General features: G+C 40.4%; 1 protein-coding gene across 1 annotated transcript in view; it reads left to right on the top strand.

Moving 5' to 3' along the window:
* Window positions 1-15,122: 15,122 nt before the first annotated feature.
* The window catches only part of GIPC2 (GIPC PDZ domain containing family member 2), a 70,655-nt gene continuing 70,026 nt past the window's right edge, over window positions 15,123-15,751 (top strand). Inside the window, exon 1 of the mRNA XM_028102545.1 lies at window positions 15,123-15,362. Coding sequence (XP_027958346.1) covers window positions 15,123-15,362 — 240 coding nt within the window. The remainder of the gene's footprint in view (window positions 15,363-15,751) is intronic.

The following is a 15,751-nucleotide window of genomic DNA, read 5'->3' as shown; positions in this document are numbered from 1 at the left end:
TGCTTACATTTGTGCATGAATGTTTATACATATCAGTTTGAACCATATGAAGTTATATTCAATTTTTTTGATCTATAAAAATAGCAATATGAAATTAGCTGAGTTTTGACCTATGAAAATAATTTCATATACATATACAAAGTTTCATAAAACATCACCTATCCTTCCTAGATGGAATGACCTAGATATTTTCTATTTTACTCCAGTTCATTAAATTTTTTTCTGATTGTATCCCACTACATTTATTTCATGATTTACATTTGTGAACTAACTCTACAGTTTGAAAAACACTCATAGATAGGTATTCTGATAAGGATATAAATGTAGTGATTGCCAAAATTTAAACTTGTCAGATAGTTTAAGTTCCCTTTTATTTTTACAAAATTCACTTTTATTTTTTTATTTTTATTTGTATAAGTAGGCTCCCCACCCAAGGTGGGGCTCAAATTCATAACCCCGAGGGACGCCTGGGTGGCTCAGTCGGTTAAGTGCTTGCCTTCGGCTCAGGTCATGATCCCAGGGTCCTGGGATGGAGCCCTGCATAGGGCTCCTTGCTCAGTGGGGAGCCTGCTTCTCCCTCTGCCTGCTGCTTCCCTTGTTTGTGCTCTGATCTCTCTCTCTCATTCTCTGACAAAGAAATAAATGAAATCTTAAAAAAAAAAAAATTCATAACCCTGAGATCAAGAGTCACATGCCCTACTGACTGAGCCAGCCAGGCACCCCTATTTTTTATTAAATCCACTTTTAAACTACTGACTGAAAGGTTTTTTGTTTGTTTTTTTCTTTAAAGATTTTAGTTATTTATTTGAGAGAGAGTGAGAGAGAGAGCACAAGCTGGAGGAGGAACAGAGGGAGAAGGAGAAGCAGATTCCCCACTGAGCAGGGAGCCCAACACGGGGCTGGATTCCAGGACCCTAGCTGAAGTCAGACACTTAGTGGACTGAGCCACCCAGGCACTCCCTGACTGGAAAGTTTTAACTCATTATTTGATTGTTGAAATAGAAGTAAATATTGTTTTTCTTGGTCATGAGACAAATTCTCATAAAAGACAACTATTTCAATTAATCTGTGGTGGAGTTCATTCCCTTCCTTCCCCCAGAACTTAAGTATATATGTAGTAATATAAATTTCTATTAAATTTACCATATTAAAGGCCCATATCAGCTATGACAACATTCAGATTTCCTTCGAATTCTGCTTATACATTATTTTAGCAATTCATTTTATTAGTTGGTAACATTTTAAAAAATTAAATCTATAAACCAAAGACCGTATTATAAAAATCTTACATATAGAGAGGTATTTGAGTAAGAAACAGAAATGTCTTAAATTTCTCAATTTATTTAGAATATTCAGAATAGATTTGAGTGAGCTTAATTCTGATGTGTTGCTTTACTCTGATTTAAGGGAAGATAAATGAAGCACACTTTTACTTAAATTTTTTTTTCAATTTGCTTTAAACTTTAAAAGAGGGCATGTGTTGAATGGAGCACTGGGTGTTATATGCAAACAATGAATCATGGAACACTACATCAAAAACTAATGATGTAATGTATGGTGATTAACATAACATAATAAAATTAAATTTCAAAAAAGTGAATTTAAAATTGGCTTTTAAAAACTTCCATTCTCTTTGCCAGCATCACAACCATTTCAGGACTATATATGAGAAAATAAAATACCATTTAGAGTGTCTGACTGAATTCTATTTTCACATTTCTTAATTTTATGGTAATCATCAGTGACAACAAAAATAATGCAGGGAAATGTTTCCCAAGTTGTTGTATTCAATGGTTTTCATTTGTGAGCATTAAATGTAATCTTGATGTTTGAGGGGGTTGTACATAGTTTTTACTTGTAGGCTGTTGGAGGTCATAGACCTTTGGGTAAGTGTCCTCTTTATTATTGCTATTTCAGTTCATGGTGTGCTTCTGGGAGAGAAATGAATGGGCCACATACATATATCTCTAAAGCAGCAGCCAAGAAATTGTCTGATAACTGTTGTTTAGAAATATTAGAAATTATTAGATAAATAAATTGCATCAAGTGGTTGTGTGTGTGTGTGTGTGTGTGTAATTTCCAAAGTCATGAAAATATTTTTTCAGAAAAACTAAAATCTTCTTTTCTCCAGAAAAAAAGCAATCAAGAGCACTTATTAGTTGACTAAGTATATTTGGAAGATATTAGCCTTGTTAGGTAAATCATACATAGTGCCTTAGCCAGGGTTCTCCAGAGAAACAGAACCAATATGATAGATGGATGGATACATAGATGATTGATTGATTGATTGATTAAGCAGAAGAACCAGGAAAGCCAGTGATATAATTCAGTCCAAGTCCAAAGGCCTGAGAAGCCAGGGGCTGGTCTAAAACCTGGAGTCTGAAGGCTCTAGAACCAAGAGTTCTGATGTCCCAGGGCAGGAAAAGATGGACATCTCAGCTAAGAGCTTTGCCTTTTGTTCCCTTGCTGCCCTCAACAGATTGGATGGTGCCCACCCACACTGGTGAGGGCAGAGCTCTTTATTTAGCTGACTGAATCAAATGCTAACCTCTTCCAGAAACTCCTTCACAGACACACCCAGGAAAAATGTTTTACTAGCTATGTTGGCATCCCTTAAGCCAGTCAAGCTGCCGACACAAAATTAACTATCACACATAGTGAGCACTTAAAGTATATGTTATTACTATAAAGAAGAATGCTTCTTGTTTCCCACTCAGAGCACACAAGGAAATCATAATTGTTTCATTTATTACATATATTACCTCATTTAAAGAAATAACCTATCTGGCTCAATAGTAAATATTAGCTATTATTAGTCATAGCATCTTTTCATTTGAAAGTAGACTTAGAATCCTTATTTCAGGCCTTAGTGCCAGGATTTATTCACTCAGTATTAAACATTTAAGAGCAAACTATATGCCAGGCATTAAATTCATGAGGATTTGTGGGTTTCTACTTCCTGGCCAGGAGAGGAAAGCAGCAAGAGCTCTCTGATAATCAGCCCTAGAGAAAATGTAGAGCTAGTTGGAAACAGAAGGAACTGTATAGAGATTTAGGCTGTGCTGAACGAACTCATTTGTCAGGGTTAATAGATGGCAGGCTGGTGAGGCAACGATGAGAGGATTTGTTGGAGGAAAGCTTAAGTCTGCTCTTGTCTTTTTCCAGCACTACCTTGTAATAGACATTACCCACAGCTTTACACCCAAAATTGGAGGCAACAGCCCAGGTTGCAGACACTGATATCTGCAGAGTGTTACCAGGGCAAAGCCTTGGTGTCAAGAGGTGTTGATGAAAACAAATGTAGACAGACTGATAGTCCTTGGATGGCCATTGCTCCTTCCTTCCCTTCAAAGCCCTTGGGCCGGTGAATTACTTCTCCCAATGTGCTTCTTACTAAGGATTTAAAGGTAAACTTCTGACAAAGGAGTTGCCTAACAGATAAGCAGCACACCAGAATGATCAATAGTATTGAGGCAGTGCCTGGGGCCTTTGCCTTTAGGCTCCTCCCAAATCCATAAATTCATTCAACTAGGGTCCTGGTTGTAGGCTCTTTGTCAATTTACGTTATCAGCTGGAGCAATTCAGGGAATGTGGCCAAACAGATACCAATTTTCTTTCCATTCAAAGTGGACAATTAAGCAAACTGTCCAAAGTTCTTCACATTGGGGGGATTTCCCTTCACCACATCTTTCAGGGCCATCCCCAGTACGTTGTAATGCAGCAGCTTTCCATTTCTGGCTAGTGCCAGCATACTGTGCAGATCCAGGCCTGTGTGTTTTCCTCCTTTATAACTAGTCTTTACTTGGCTTTGCCATGTCATTTATACGTAATGGAATGTATCATTCTATTAATTCCCTTAATAATAGAGTACATGTTTCAACTTTATGACTTGGTTGACCAAGTAACACTCAATGCATGAGGAGTAGCTCAGGTTTTGTAATCGTTTGGTGTCCCACGATGAGGGGATGAGTATCTACCAGCATCCGTCAGTAGGTCAGGAGCTGCTCTTCAAAGAGAAAGTGGTTGTTGGCCTCAGAGGGCATGCCTGTACTCCAAAATCCTAAGGGTTTGCCTATGATTCTTATATTGGGATTTATCCAAGGCTCCATCAATCTATACCTGCTACAATATTCCATATAACCTTGAGCTGAATTTTGAAAAGGGGGCTATCAGGCTGCCATGTTGGGAAAGAGCTTTCTAAGAGTACCATGAACAAAGGGCAGTAGTAGTTAGGAATCTGCCAGTGCTCTAACAGGGCTAAAATATAGGTTTTGATCTGGGAGAGGCAGGGGAATACGTGGGGAACTGGCAATAGATGTATGCTATCCTAGGGTAGTTGTGTTTTATCCTATAAGCCAGTGGTTCCCAAATTTAGGGTGAATCAGAGTCACCTGGAGAGCTTGTTAAAACATGGGTGGTAGTTTGGGGATGGGACCTGAGAATGTGCATTTATAAAAACCTCCTGGGTGATGCTGATGGTCTTGGTCTGGAGACCACACTTTGAGAACTACTGCTACTAGAAATAGAAAAGAAATAACTTTTTTTTTTAAGATTTTATTTATTTATTTGAGAGAGAGAATGAGAGAGAGCACGAGAGGGAAGAGGGTCAGAGGGAGAAGCAGACTCCCCGTCGAGCAGGGAGCCCGATGTGGGACTCGATCCCAGGACTCCAGGATCATGACCTGAGCAGAAGGCAGTCGCTTAACCAACTGAGCCACCCAGGCGCCCCAGAAATAAATGGTTTTAAATAGGAAAGTATCATAATTAGATTTAAGTTTGCTAAGATCATTCACAGGTAGAGATATAGCGATGGATAAAGAAGATACAGCATAGGAGAAATGAGACGAGTTACAAGACAAAAATGATTGTGTTAAGAGATTATGAGGGCTTGAGTTAAAGTTAACAATAGAAATGGGAAGGAAGGAGAAAATAATGTCAAAAAATATTTAGCATTTTTTAAAATGCCAGATACTATGCGTAAACATTTTGCCATGGATTTTTATGGTACTCTGGATCTTTTCAAAGCATTTGAGATCCTGGCAGAGAAGAAAGTGCTATAATGACAAAGGATGGAATAAACTTTCTTTGGGGGAATATATTTAATTCCCAGAAAAGAAATGTCAGTTACAAACTTGAAACACATCAGCAAAACTGAATCATCTTTTATATTAATAACCACAAGAATGGTAAATTTTTAAATGTTCTATTTAAGTAGGAATAATCCATTTTCACCTTTTAAATGATACAGACTGCTAAAACGTTAAAGTAGTCCCATAATGTTATACTGAATCATAGAATTTTATCATTTTTTTAAGAGTTATATTACTTTTATACTTAAAGGAATCTCAGATGGTTCCGTCCCTCTCAGTTCTGTTTAAAACAAACAGGGGCGTCTGCACGGCTCAGTCGTGAAGCGTTTGCCTTTGGCTCAGGTCATGATCCCAGAGTCCTGGGATCGAGCCCCGCATCAGGCTCCCTGCTCAGCGGGAAGCCTGCTTCTCCCTCTCCCACTCCCCCTGCTTGTGTTCCTGCTCTATCTCTCTCTTTGTCAAATAAATAAATAAAATCTTTAACAAACAAACAAACAAAACAACCAGTGAGGAAACTAGTGTCCAGAGTTGTTAAATGACATGCCCACAAGCTCATTAGTGATAGAGCTTAGACTAGGTTTCCTCACTGCTGGTCTGGTGTTCTGCATTAACCACATTATTGATTATTATCAGTTGCTCACAAAATAAAATTCCAACTTCTTCCTGGTAGTCAAGACAATATATAATCTGGTACAAACCTGCTTTTTCAATTATATATGTTCAAACTCTAACCCTAGGGACAAGTTTGTAAGATAAATCATTCACATCTACTTATGTTTGGCCTCTGTAGGAAGAAAGCTCCTGAGTTTTTCTCCTTGTATGTTCCTTATATCATTCTAATTTCATCTGTCAAAATCAAGCTCTACCTCAGATGTGAGACATTCCTGATCAGAATCAATCTTTTCCTCATTCTTCTTCCTTCCGGCAGACCTTATTATATTCCACCTTGTATAATTTACAGTTATGTTAATCTTCCTCACTAGAGTGGGTCTTCTTGGAAATTGACTTTTCTTCCCCAGTCTTTAAGTCAGGCTTAATGCAAAACAATTCCACAATAAGTGTTGGATTGGATTTATGCTGAATAATTTAAATAGTAGACATTTTGTAAAATTTATATAGTATTTTTATTTAATATACATGTCCAAGAAAGCAGATAATGCAAAATGTTTTGAAGCAGAAGAAATTGTTTATTTGTCCTAGAAGCAATTTGGAAGAAGTAGACTATGTTTTTAAAAAATATTTAAGTAAGCTCTACACCCAACATGGAGCTTGAACTCACAACCCTGAGATCAAGAGTCACAGGCTCTTCCAGTTGAGCCAGTCAGGCACTCCAGAAGTAGACCATTTTGAATTAAATATTAAATACAATGTATCACAAAGATAGATTGTTTGATTACTTTCTCATATGGTTTATAACCTGAAATACTCATTTGCTAAATAAATGTAGTTTAGGATTTGATTTAATGAACAGATAAAAATGTGATCAGCAAATGTGAAATTTCCTATTATTATACTTTAAAATGAATGGAATTGCAAGTGTTTTTAATATTTCTCTTATAACTTATATTCACAATTTAAAGCAACTTTTCTTAATCCAAAATGTTTGGAATAAAATGTTGATTATATCGAATAATTAAAATATACCATATTCAGATAGCCTATTTTCAAAGTCCGAGTACAATGAAATATGCTGTATGAAAACTGTTATCAAACACAAAACACATATTTGATTCAGAAAATACTACAGGATCTTACAGTATGTCATTCATTTTCATTATGAATATCTATTGTGTTAGTTAATAATAACTAATATTTCTTAATTATTTACTATGTGCTGAGTACGTTACTTCATCTGCAGATGTTATTTCATGTAACCCTCTTATTTACCGTAAGAAATAAATATCTTTAAGCATGAATAATTAGCCAAGAGGGGCGCCTGGGTGGCTCAGTTGGTTAAGCGTCTGCCTTTGGCTCAGGTCATAGTCCCATGGGTCCTGGGATCGAGTCCCGCATCGGGCTCCCTGCTCGGCGGGGAGCCTGCTTCTCCCTCTCCCTCTGCCTGCTTCTCTGCCTACTTGTTCTCTCTATCTCTCTGCCAAATAAATAAATAAAAATCTTTAAAAAAAAATTAGCCAAGAGAGATGAAAAGATTTGCCCCAAATCATTGTCGACTATTATCATATAATAGCGTGATGACTTCAATCAGTTCTCTTAATGTAAAACTCATGCACTTAATTGGTATCCTGAACAGCTTCCCTGATTTATAACAGTTGTGGAAACTATAGAACATTATACCATCTCTGTAGAACATTCCCCTATGGCTGATTTTGTCCTTTTTAAAAACATATATTATTTTTATTTGTTTACTTGACTTTTGAAAGGAAAGTGGAAGGCAGGATGCCCGCTTAAAAATTCCATTCAGATTTTTTAGGTTGTATCTATGCCATGCTCATCAACATTCTCTGCACTCTGCTTGGCAGATATAAACTTCAGCCCTGTCTCTATTATAAAATTATAGCAAAACCTGAGTTCTATTATTTTAAATGACTGAGGTTATAATGATTAGTTTACAGATAAAATTCTTAACTTAAAAAACTTTCTGGGTAAATTCAGTGTTCTTTTTTTTTTTTAAAGATTTTATTTATTTATTTGAGAGAGAGCATGAGAGGGGGCAGGGTCAGAGGGAGAAGCAGACTCCCTGCTGAGCAGGGAGCCGGATGCGGGATTCGATCCCTGGACTCCAGGATCATGACCTGAGCTGAAGGCAGACGCTTAACCAACTGAGCCACCCAGGCGCCCTAAATGCAGTGTTCTAATTTTAATGAACAAATGTGGCAAAAATATTTGGATAATATTTACTAGTATATTTTTCCCAATAAAACCAAGGAACAAAATGAAAAATGCTTGGCCATGTTTGAGAAACTACCACTTCCATGTATAAATTTAAAATGGAACAATTGGAGACAATTATCTCATCACCAGCTAATGACTCTCAGGTGCTCTCAGGTGCTTTCACATTTTCCACCAGCGAATGGATTGCAGCGTTCGTATTTTTGATATGTAACATAATTACTCCAGAACTTCAACTCTTAGGTGAGATATTTTTCCTTAGAGAAATTATATCTTTTTGTCTTTACTATCTCAACCTTAAAATTACTGTAATAATTATTTTCAAAAGATTATTTAGGTTATTGCTTTTACTGAAAGTATGTTTTACTCCATCTACTCTTTTGGGTTCTGTATGAAGGAAATTATCTGCCCAACTCTGAAAGAGTCCTCAAAGGCTTGTATGTTAACTAATTACTCCTACTATTTTCAGTTTTGTATAGTTCTTAAATGAGTAAAATATATGACTTTTGTATGTGGCTGCTAAAATCCATGCAGCTCCTCCATATGTATGTTATTATAGAATTTGTTAAATTAGCTTACCATTCACATCTGTTCTTGCTTTTTCACTGTTTTATTTACCATAACCTTGGTGATGCAGAGTAATTTGGACTCCATGCCTGAGGGCTTCTTCCAAGTATCCCTTGATGAGATAACGTATGTAAAATACTGAGCTCCCGAATGCACATTCTCGTTCATCATTTTACTAGTGTAAGGAAAACTTACTGAAAAATAGTAAAAGTTGATAAACGAAGACCTTCAAAGAATTATGTTTGATTATGTATAGGAAATACTACCCTACTGAAAGAATTTCAGTACCCACCTAGAATGGCCTTACCCTTCTCTACACTCCTTTCTGTTGCCCAGCTCCTCCAAGATGTAATGTCTACTGTCATCTACTCATATAATATGCTCTGTAGACTACCTGTATGAGAATTACCTGGGGGTGGACATGAGAAAATGTGGATTGTTGGAGCCCATCCCAGATGAACCAGAATATCTTAGGATGGGGCCTGGACATCTGCATTTTAGGTAACTCTCTCCTCCTTCACTCATAATTCAAATGCACACTAAGTACCCACTGTAGTTAGTCCTACTGATATCCTTGAAGCCCCTTTAAGGGTATTAATTCCCTCCTCTGAATCCCTGAGGCATTTATCTTTCATATATTCACGTAGAGCACTGCTTTCTTTCTGTTTTGCAGTGACTCTGAGAGAAATGAAATATATGTATATCTGAACTCTAAGTCTTATTCTGTGGGTCTCAGGATATTGTGTTTACTTAAGGTTTTAATTCACATTAACTTCTTTTTTTTTTAAAGATTTTATTTATTTATTTGAGAGAGAGAGAGAGAGAGAGAGAGAGAGAGAAACAGCATGAGAGGGGAGAAGGTCAGAGGGAGAAGCAGGCTCCCCGCTGAGCCGGGAGCCCGATGTGGGACTCGATCCCGGGACTCCGGGATCATGACCTGAGCCGAAGGCAGTCGCCTAACCACTGAGCCACCCAGGCGCCCCACATTAACTTCTTTAGCCAGGTTGTGAGCTCCAAGTTAATGTATGAGAAACAACAAATAATCACTAGAAAAAATATGATGAACTTAGCTTCACGAAAGAATACTGAGCATTAAGGCAGACACACAGTTGATGCTCAGTGAACACTTATTTATTATTGATTACTAACTTTATTCTTCCCACTATATCACTTTACCTCTTTCCTCTTCCCACTTTCTAGTTCTCTATTTCCAATTATTCCTAACAAAATTTACTTGAATTTCAGCTAAATAAGAGTTATTTCTTTGCCCACTTATCTTCAGTTGTTCATTGTTGCCATGCAACTATAAAGCATGCTATCTTCAGTTCCAGGAAAAATTGCATATGGCTTGACAAATCCCGCGTTTATTTTCTCTCAAGTATTTGCTTACTGGATACATATATAACTAGAAGGGGGAGGGGAAATTGTTGGGGGGAGGGGTGGACAGTGTATGTTTCTTCAGCATACCTTGTCTTACATGTTGTAATTAGAGGCTATATTTGCTGAGCAAAACAAATTAGTAAATTTATCTTTTTTTAGTTTTTTTTAAGATTTTATTTATTTATTTGACAGAAACACAGCGAGAGAGGGAACACAAGCAGAGGGAGTAGGAGAGGGAGAAGCAGGCTCCCCGCTAAGCAGGGAGCCCGATGCGGGGCTCGATTCTAGGACCCTGGAATCATGACCTGAGCTGAAGGCAGTCACTTAACCGACTGAGCCACCCAGGCGCCCCAGTAAATTTATCTTATGATTCATTTGATGACTACATGTTTTTTTTTTTTTTTAGATTTTATTTTTTATTCATGAGAGACAGCGAGAGAGAGAGAGAGAGATAGAGAGAGAGAGAGAGAGAGGCAGAGGGAGAAGCAGGCTCCCAAGGAGCAGGGAGCCTGATGCGGGACTCGATCCCAGGACCCTGGGATCATGACCTGAGCCGAAGGCAGACGCTTAACCATCTGAGCCACCCAGGCGCCCGACTACATGTTTTCTTATAAACAAGTTAATATTGCTTTTGGCAGACATTTAAGGTTATATTAATTTAATCTTAGAATTTTTTATGATTCGGGCGCCTGGGTGGCTCAGATGGTTAAGCGTCTTCGGCTCGGGTCATGGTCCCAGGCTCCTGGGATCACGTCCTGCATCGGGCTCCCTGCTCCTTGGGAGCCTGCTTCTCCCTCTGCCTCTCTCTCTCTCTGTCTCTCATGAATAAATAAATAAAATCTTTAAAAAAAAAGAATTTTTTATGATTCATTCATATTTGATTTTAGAGTTGATACTTTTAAGCTGTTAGAAATGCCAAATGCTGCTGAGTGGAAATACTGTAGATCAATAACATGGGTTGGACTGTAACCCTTGATGTAAAGTGCAGACTTTACTTATTTTTAAGATTTTTAAAATTTCCTTGACAGAGAGCAAGAGAGCACAAGCAGGGGGAGCAGCAGCGGGAGAGGGAGAAGCAGGTTCCCCACTGAGCAGGGAGCCCAACATGGAGTTCAATCCCAGGATCTTGGGATCATGACCTGAGCCAAAGGCAGACACTTAGCTGTCTGAGCCACCCAGGCACCCCGTAAAATGTAGACTTTATACTTTCGATTAATTGAAGTTAATTCATTTATTTTAGGTAGTAAGAAAAGTCAATTTATTTTATCAGTCATACTGATTATCTGTTATATACATAACAATATGTGAGAATCTGGAGAGGATACTAAAGAGGAATATGAAACATGGTTTCTACCATCAAGGAACTGTGTGGTAGGTAGACAATTTACCATATGTGAAAAAAGTCAGCATATATGCAAATACAAAACTCTCTTGTAAAGAACTATTTCTAGAACATTAGATTGTACTTTAGGAATTCAGGAAAGTGAGGGATTAGGTGGGCTGGTGTGCCAGTCTCTCTAGACCAACTTTAATCTTTTTTAGCTTTTCCTGGTGGCATCTGCAGCCTGGGCTATATAAACAGAGACTTTCTTCCCTCCGGCATCTGGTTTAGTGTTGACTCTGAATAGGTGATCTGAGGGAGGGAGGAGAATGAGGTCAGGGTAGGTACATTTGTGGGGTCTAGGGCAAGAGTACAAACGGAGGCCCAGATACCGTATCTTAACCATTGAAAACTAATTGCTTAAAAAAAAAACAAATTGTCAAATAATATATGTTCTATCCTTCTATTTTTCTAAAAAAGGCATTTATTTGAGAGAGAGAGCGAGAGAGAGAGAGAGAACGATCAGAAAGGGCAGGGAGAGGGAGGGAGAATCTCAAGCTGACTCTGTGCTGAGTGTGGAGCCCTACGTGGGGCTCAATCTCATGACCCAGAGATCAAGACCTGGGCTGAAACCGAGAGTCGGATGCTTAACTGCACCACCCAGGTGCCTCAACATCCTTCTTTTTTTAACCAATATATTTTCATAATGATCTGAAAGTGAAGTACAAATTTAGAGTTCCTCAGTTCATCAGAGTTCCACACTAGAAAGTAAGAACATGGGGAGAAAAGGGTCTCTGCCTGCAGTCTACCTATTATATTCTTACCCAGCTTCACCTCCTCCCATTGACTTTCCTTGGCAAAGAGCTGCTCCTTGACTACCCTCAGGCACAGGGTTGTGCCCACCAGCAGTGCTGGCTGTACCCTAGGAAAGCCTATACAGTTTCTGGAAGGAGACTTGGGGCCACTTTGGCAGGGAAATCCGGGGTCCTGGGTATCTAGAGCATGGTTTAGAAGGGACAGCATGAGTTCTGGGTGGCCACGGCCCCTTGACTCTGTGGACTCCATACTTTGTAGGGTTTTGTGCCTCTGAAGGAGAGCTGGAGCAGGGGCTCCTTTTGCTCAGGTCTAAGAGTATTGGGTCAAGCTGTTCATTTCCTTAGCTGCTTTTCTTCTAGATTGCCTCTGGCTAGAGGCCATTCAAACAAATGTCACAGGTCCTCTCAAGTTGTTTTTGTTTACAAAACTTTTAAATTCCTCACTGCTTTGGACTTTGGTATAGAAATGGCCCCGAGATACCATACTATGTGTTATGAGTATATCTTAACCCCACCTGCCCAGTCCCTTTGTCAAACCATCACCAAATATTCTTTTTTTTTTAAAGTGAAATGCTTTTTTTTTTTTAAAGATTTTATTTATTTATTTATTTGAGAGAGAGAGAATGAGAGACAGAAAGCACGAGAGGGAAGAGGGTCAGAGGGAGAAGCAGACTTCCTGCTGAGCAGGGAGCCCGATGTGGGACTCGATCCCGGAACTCCAGGATCATGACCTGAGCCGAAGGCAGTCGTTCAACCAACTGAGCCACCCAGGCGCCCATCACCAAATATTCTTAATTTGAGTGTACCATCTGTTTTCTTCTGGGACTGTGGCTAATACAGTGGTTCCTTGAGTGAGATTGTACATGAAGGTGAAGTTAATGTAGGCCTCAAGGCAAAGAAAGATAGGAGTTAGAAATTAAACAGAATTGAAAGACTGTAGAATCCAACCTTCCTACCCTATGCCAATACTTTTGCTCTGTTTGATATTTTATTTGACACAGCTTAAAAGCATTCTTGGAAGTTTTTCTTAATTTCACACCCTCTTGTTTTCCTTCACACTGCTTGGATATTGAGATATATACCTGCCATATACCCTAGGGTGACTCACCTTTCTTCCTACTTTTCTTTAATCAAACCTCAGTGAGCTTTTTATTCATACGATATTTTGTGAAAGTTATTTGGCTTTCACTTGATGGGAATGCATCACTTACACATTAGGTTTTCTCTATCTTTTTCTCAGCACAAGACAAAGTAATAAATATTATTTGGTCCTATAGCCATCATAAACACAAAGGCAAATTCAAGCTCTGAGATCCTGTGGCAGTATTCTCTTTTCAGGGAATATGAGCCAGGATATGTTTATATTAATTTTTAAAACCCATATGAACTGGGATAGGTTTATACTAATTTTAAGTCAAAGAACATAACATAAAACGAAAATATTAAAATTATCCTAAAGAATTAACAGATCCCCTTCCTCCCTCAGGACATCTGCTAACCTTAATTTGAGAAACATGGATTTTCAGGACTGAATTGATGTGAGAGATGGGGAAAAAGTTTGGTATGATGACTCAAAGATGTCTGGTTTGGATTAGAGTACATTATCCTATTTTCTGAAATCAGGAGTAAAAAAAATGCTTTGAGTGAAAAGGATGAGTTTGTAAAATCTCATTTTGAGTTTCCTGCAGTACATTTTCTTTGTGGTAGACTGAGCTGCAGATATAAATTTGGAGGTCAACAACATCTACTGAAACCAAGAGAACAGATGTGGTCATTCAGGGAGAGCATGCAGAAAAGACGGCCAAGAAAAATAATAGCCTCAGAAAAAACAGTTCCTGGAAAGTAGCAGTTACCAAAGGGAGAGAGGTACATCAAAAGAGAGGCATGTTTTACGAATGAAATGGTCAATGCCGTCAGATACTCTAAAAGGTCAAGTAAGATAAAGACTGAAAAGAGTTAATTGTATCTGATGATCAAGAAGTGATCAGCGTACAAGCAATTTCAGTGGAGTGGGGGCAAAGTCTGATCACAGTGAGCCTAAGAGCGAAGGGGGAAGTGAGGAAAAGCAGCCTATAAGTCAAGATTATTTTTCCTTGGTTGTGAAGATGTAGCTGGAGGCCACTGCAAAGGTGGGACTTGAAAACAGTGTAAAAGATTTTGGGCTTCGGACCACCAGTGAGTGGCACCAGATGGGGAGAAGGACAAGAGTCAACGTGTAGCTTAAAAATAGAGATTCTAAGAATCGTTCAATCACGATGTTGTACACCTGAAATATAGCACTATACGTTAATTACACTGGAATTGAAAAAAAAAGATCCTAGAAAAGTGGAGAGTTCAGGGCAAGGGTCAAATAAAAAGAAGAGATTTCTTCGGAGTTGGGAGATGGGAAGTGGGTGAATGGGAAATTGAGGGAGCTCACACATTGAACAGAATGGCTCCAATTTTCTCTGTAGAATAAGCGGCAGGGTCCCCTGCAGAGACCAAGAAGAGCGCATGACTTGGGGAGAGCGCTGAACATTTGGGAGAGAAAACTGCCCGGGGCGGCGGGGAGTAAAAAGGGTTACTGCGAGGCGCTGAGGGCCGGCTGGAGCGTTTGACTATGAACTGAACGTGGCACCAATCTCAAAACTTTCCCTTCCAAGTCCGCCGTGCAGGGTGTGAGGCGCCGAGAAGGCCGATGAAGGTTGATTTCTACTTAAATCCCAATCCTGTGTGAGTGCCTACCTCAGATTCGTGAAAAGCACCAGAAAGGTCACTGTGTTTGTATTCTAAGACGTGTTGTTCTGTAGCTTCAGCATCTCAAGGCTTTTACGGAAATCGAACCTTTTTTTTTAAAGGCGGGGATATTAGATGCAGGAACGGGCCCAACTCTTTTTCTCCCCAGATCTGCCCGGAGGGAGGGCAGGTGGCCGCTGCCGTCCAGGTGCCTCTTCTCGCGGCGGAGGAGGGGGCTCCTGACCCGGCGCCGCCAGGCGGAAGCACCTCTGCCATTGGCCCAGCGGCGGCTTTTACCTGAGCGCAGCCCCGGGGCCCGAGCGCAAAGTCCGCGATATCCAGCCGGAGAGGAGGCGGTCAGCAGCGCAGGTGGGCCCAGGCAAGATGCTCCAGGGGTTTCGGAGAAAGGTGAAAACCAAGTCCAAGGAGGCCGCCCAGCTGGTGAAGGTCGAGCCGGCGGGCGCGGGCGGCGGCATTCTCCCGGACCCCCCGTCTCCCACACGCAAGCTGGTTTTCCACACGCAGCTGGCCCACGGCAGCCCCACGGGCCGAGTGGAGGATTTCACCAGCATCCGGGAGCTTTACGCCAAAATCGCGGGAGTGTTTGAGATCTCGGCGTCTGAGGTAAGGGCTAGGTGCTCAGGCTCAGGCTCAGGCTGGCGTGCGCGGCCGCCCCCTCCTCCCGCGCGCCCCCCGCCTCTCCCACGTGCCGAGCCGGCCTAAATTGGCTCCGGCTGGAAGGGCGCTGCGGCGCTGAGCCCCAGGTCGGATGCAGCGCGGAGTCCGCCTACAGCGTCCCGGGCGAAGTGAGGAGGGAAAAGGTAAGTCCGGGACCCGAGAAAGTCGCGTTCCCCAGGCCCCTGGCTTCTGGGAAGCTGGGGGCGACCTTTCTTCCTCATGCAAATGAGTATGCTTTACGTGTCCCGGAGTTAGCCGTTCCGGGTTTAAGCGCCTCCCCAGAGTGGAGATCTGACTGAGCAAGTTAACACCCTCCACTTCATCTGGACTTTACT

The sequence above is a fragment of the Eumetopias jubatus genome, unplaced genomic scaffold (assembly GCF_037043125.1).
Source record: "Eumetopias jubatus isolate StellerSeaLion01/CBP00866 unplaced genomic scaffold, mEumJub1_p1.0 scaffold_4, whole genome shotgun sequence".
NCBI classification, from domain to species: domain Eukaryota; kingdom Metazoa; phylum Chordata; class Mammalia; order Carnivora; family Otariidae; genus Eumetopias; species Eumetopias jubatus.
This window is presented reverse-complemented; position numbering and strand designations above follow the sequence as displayed.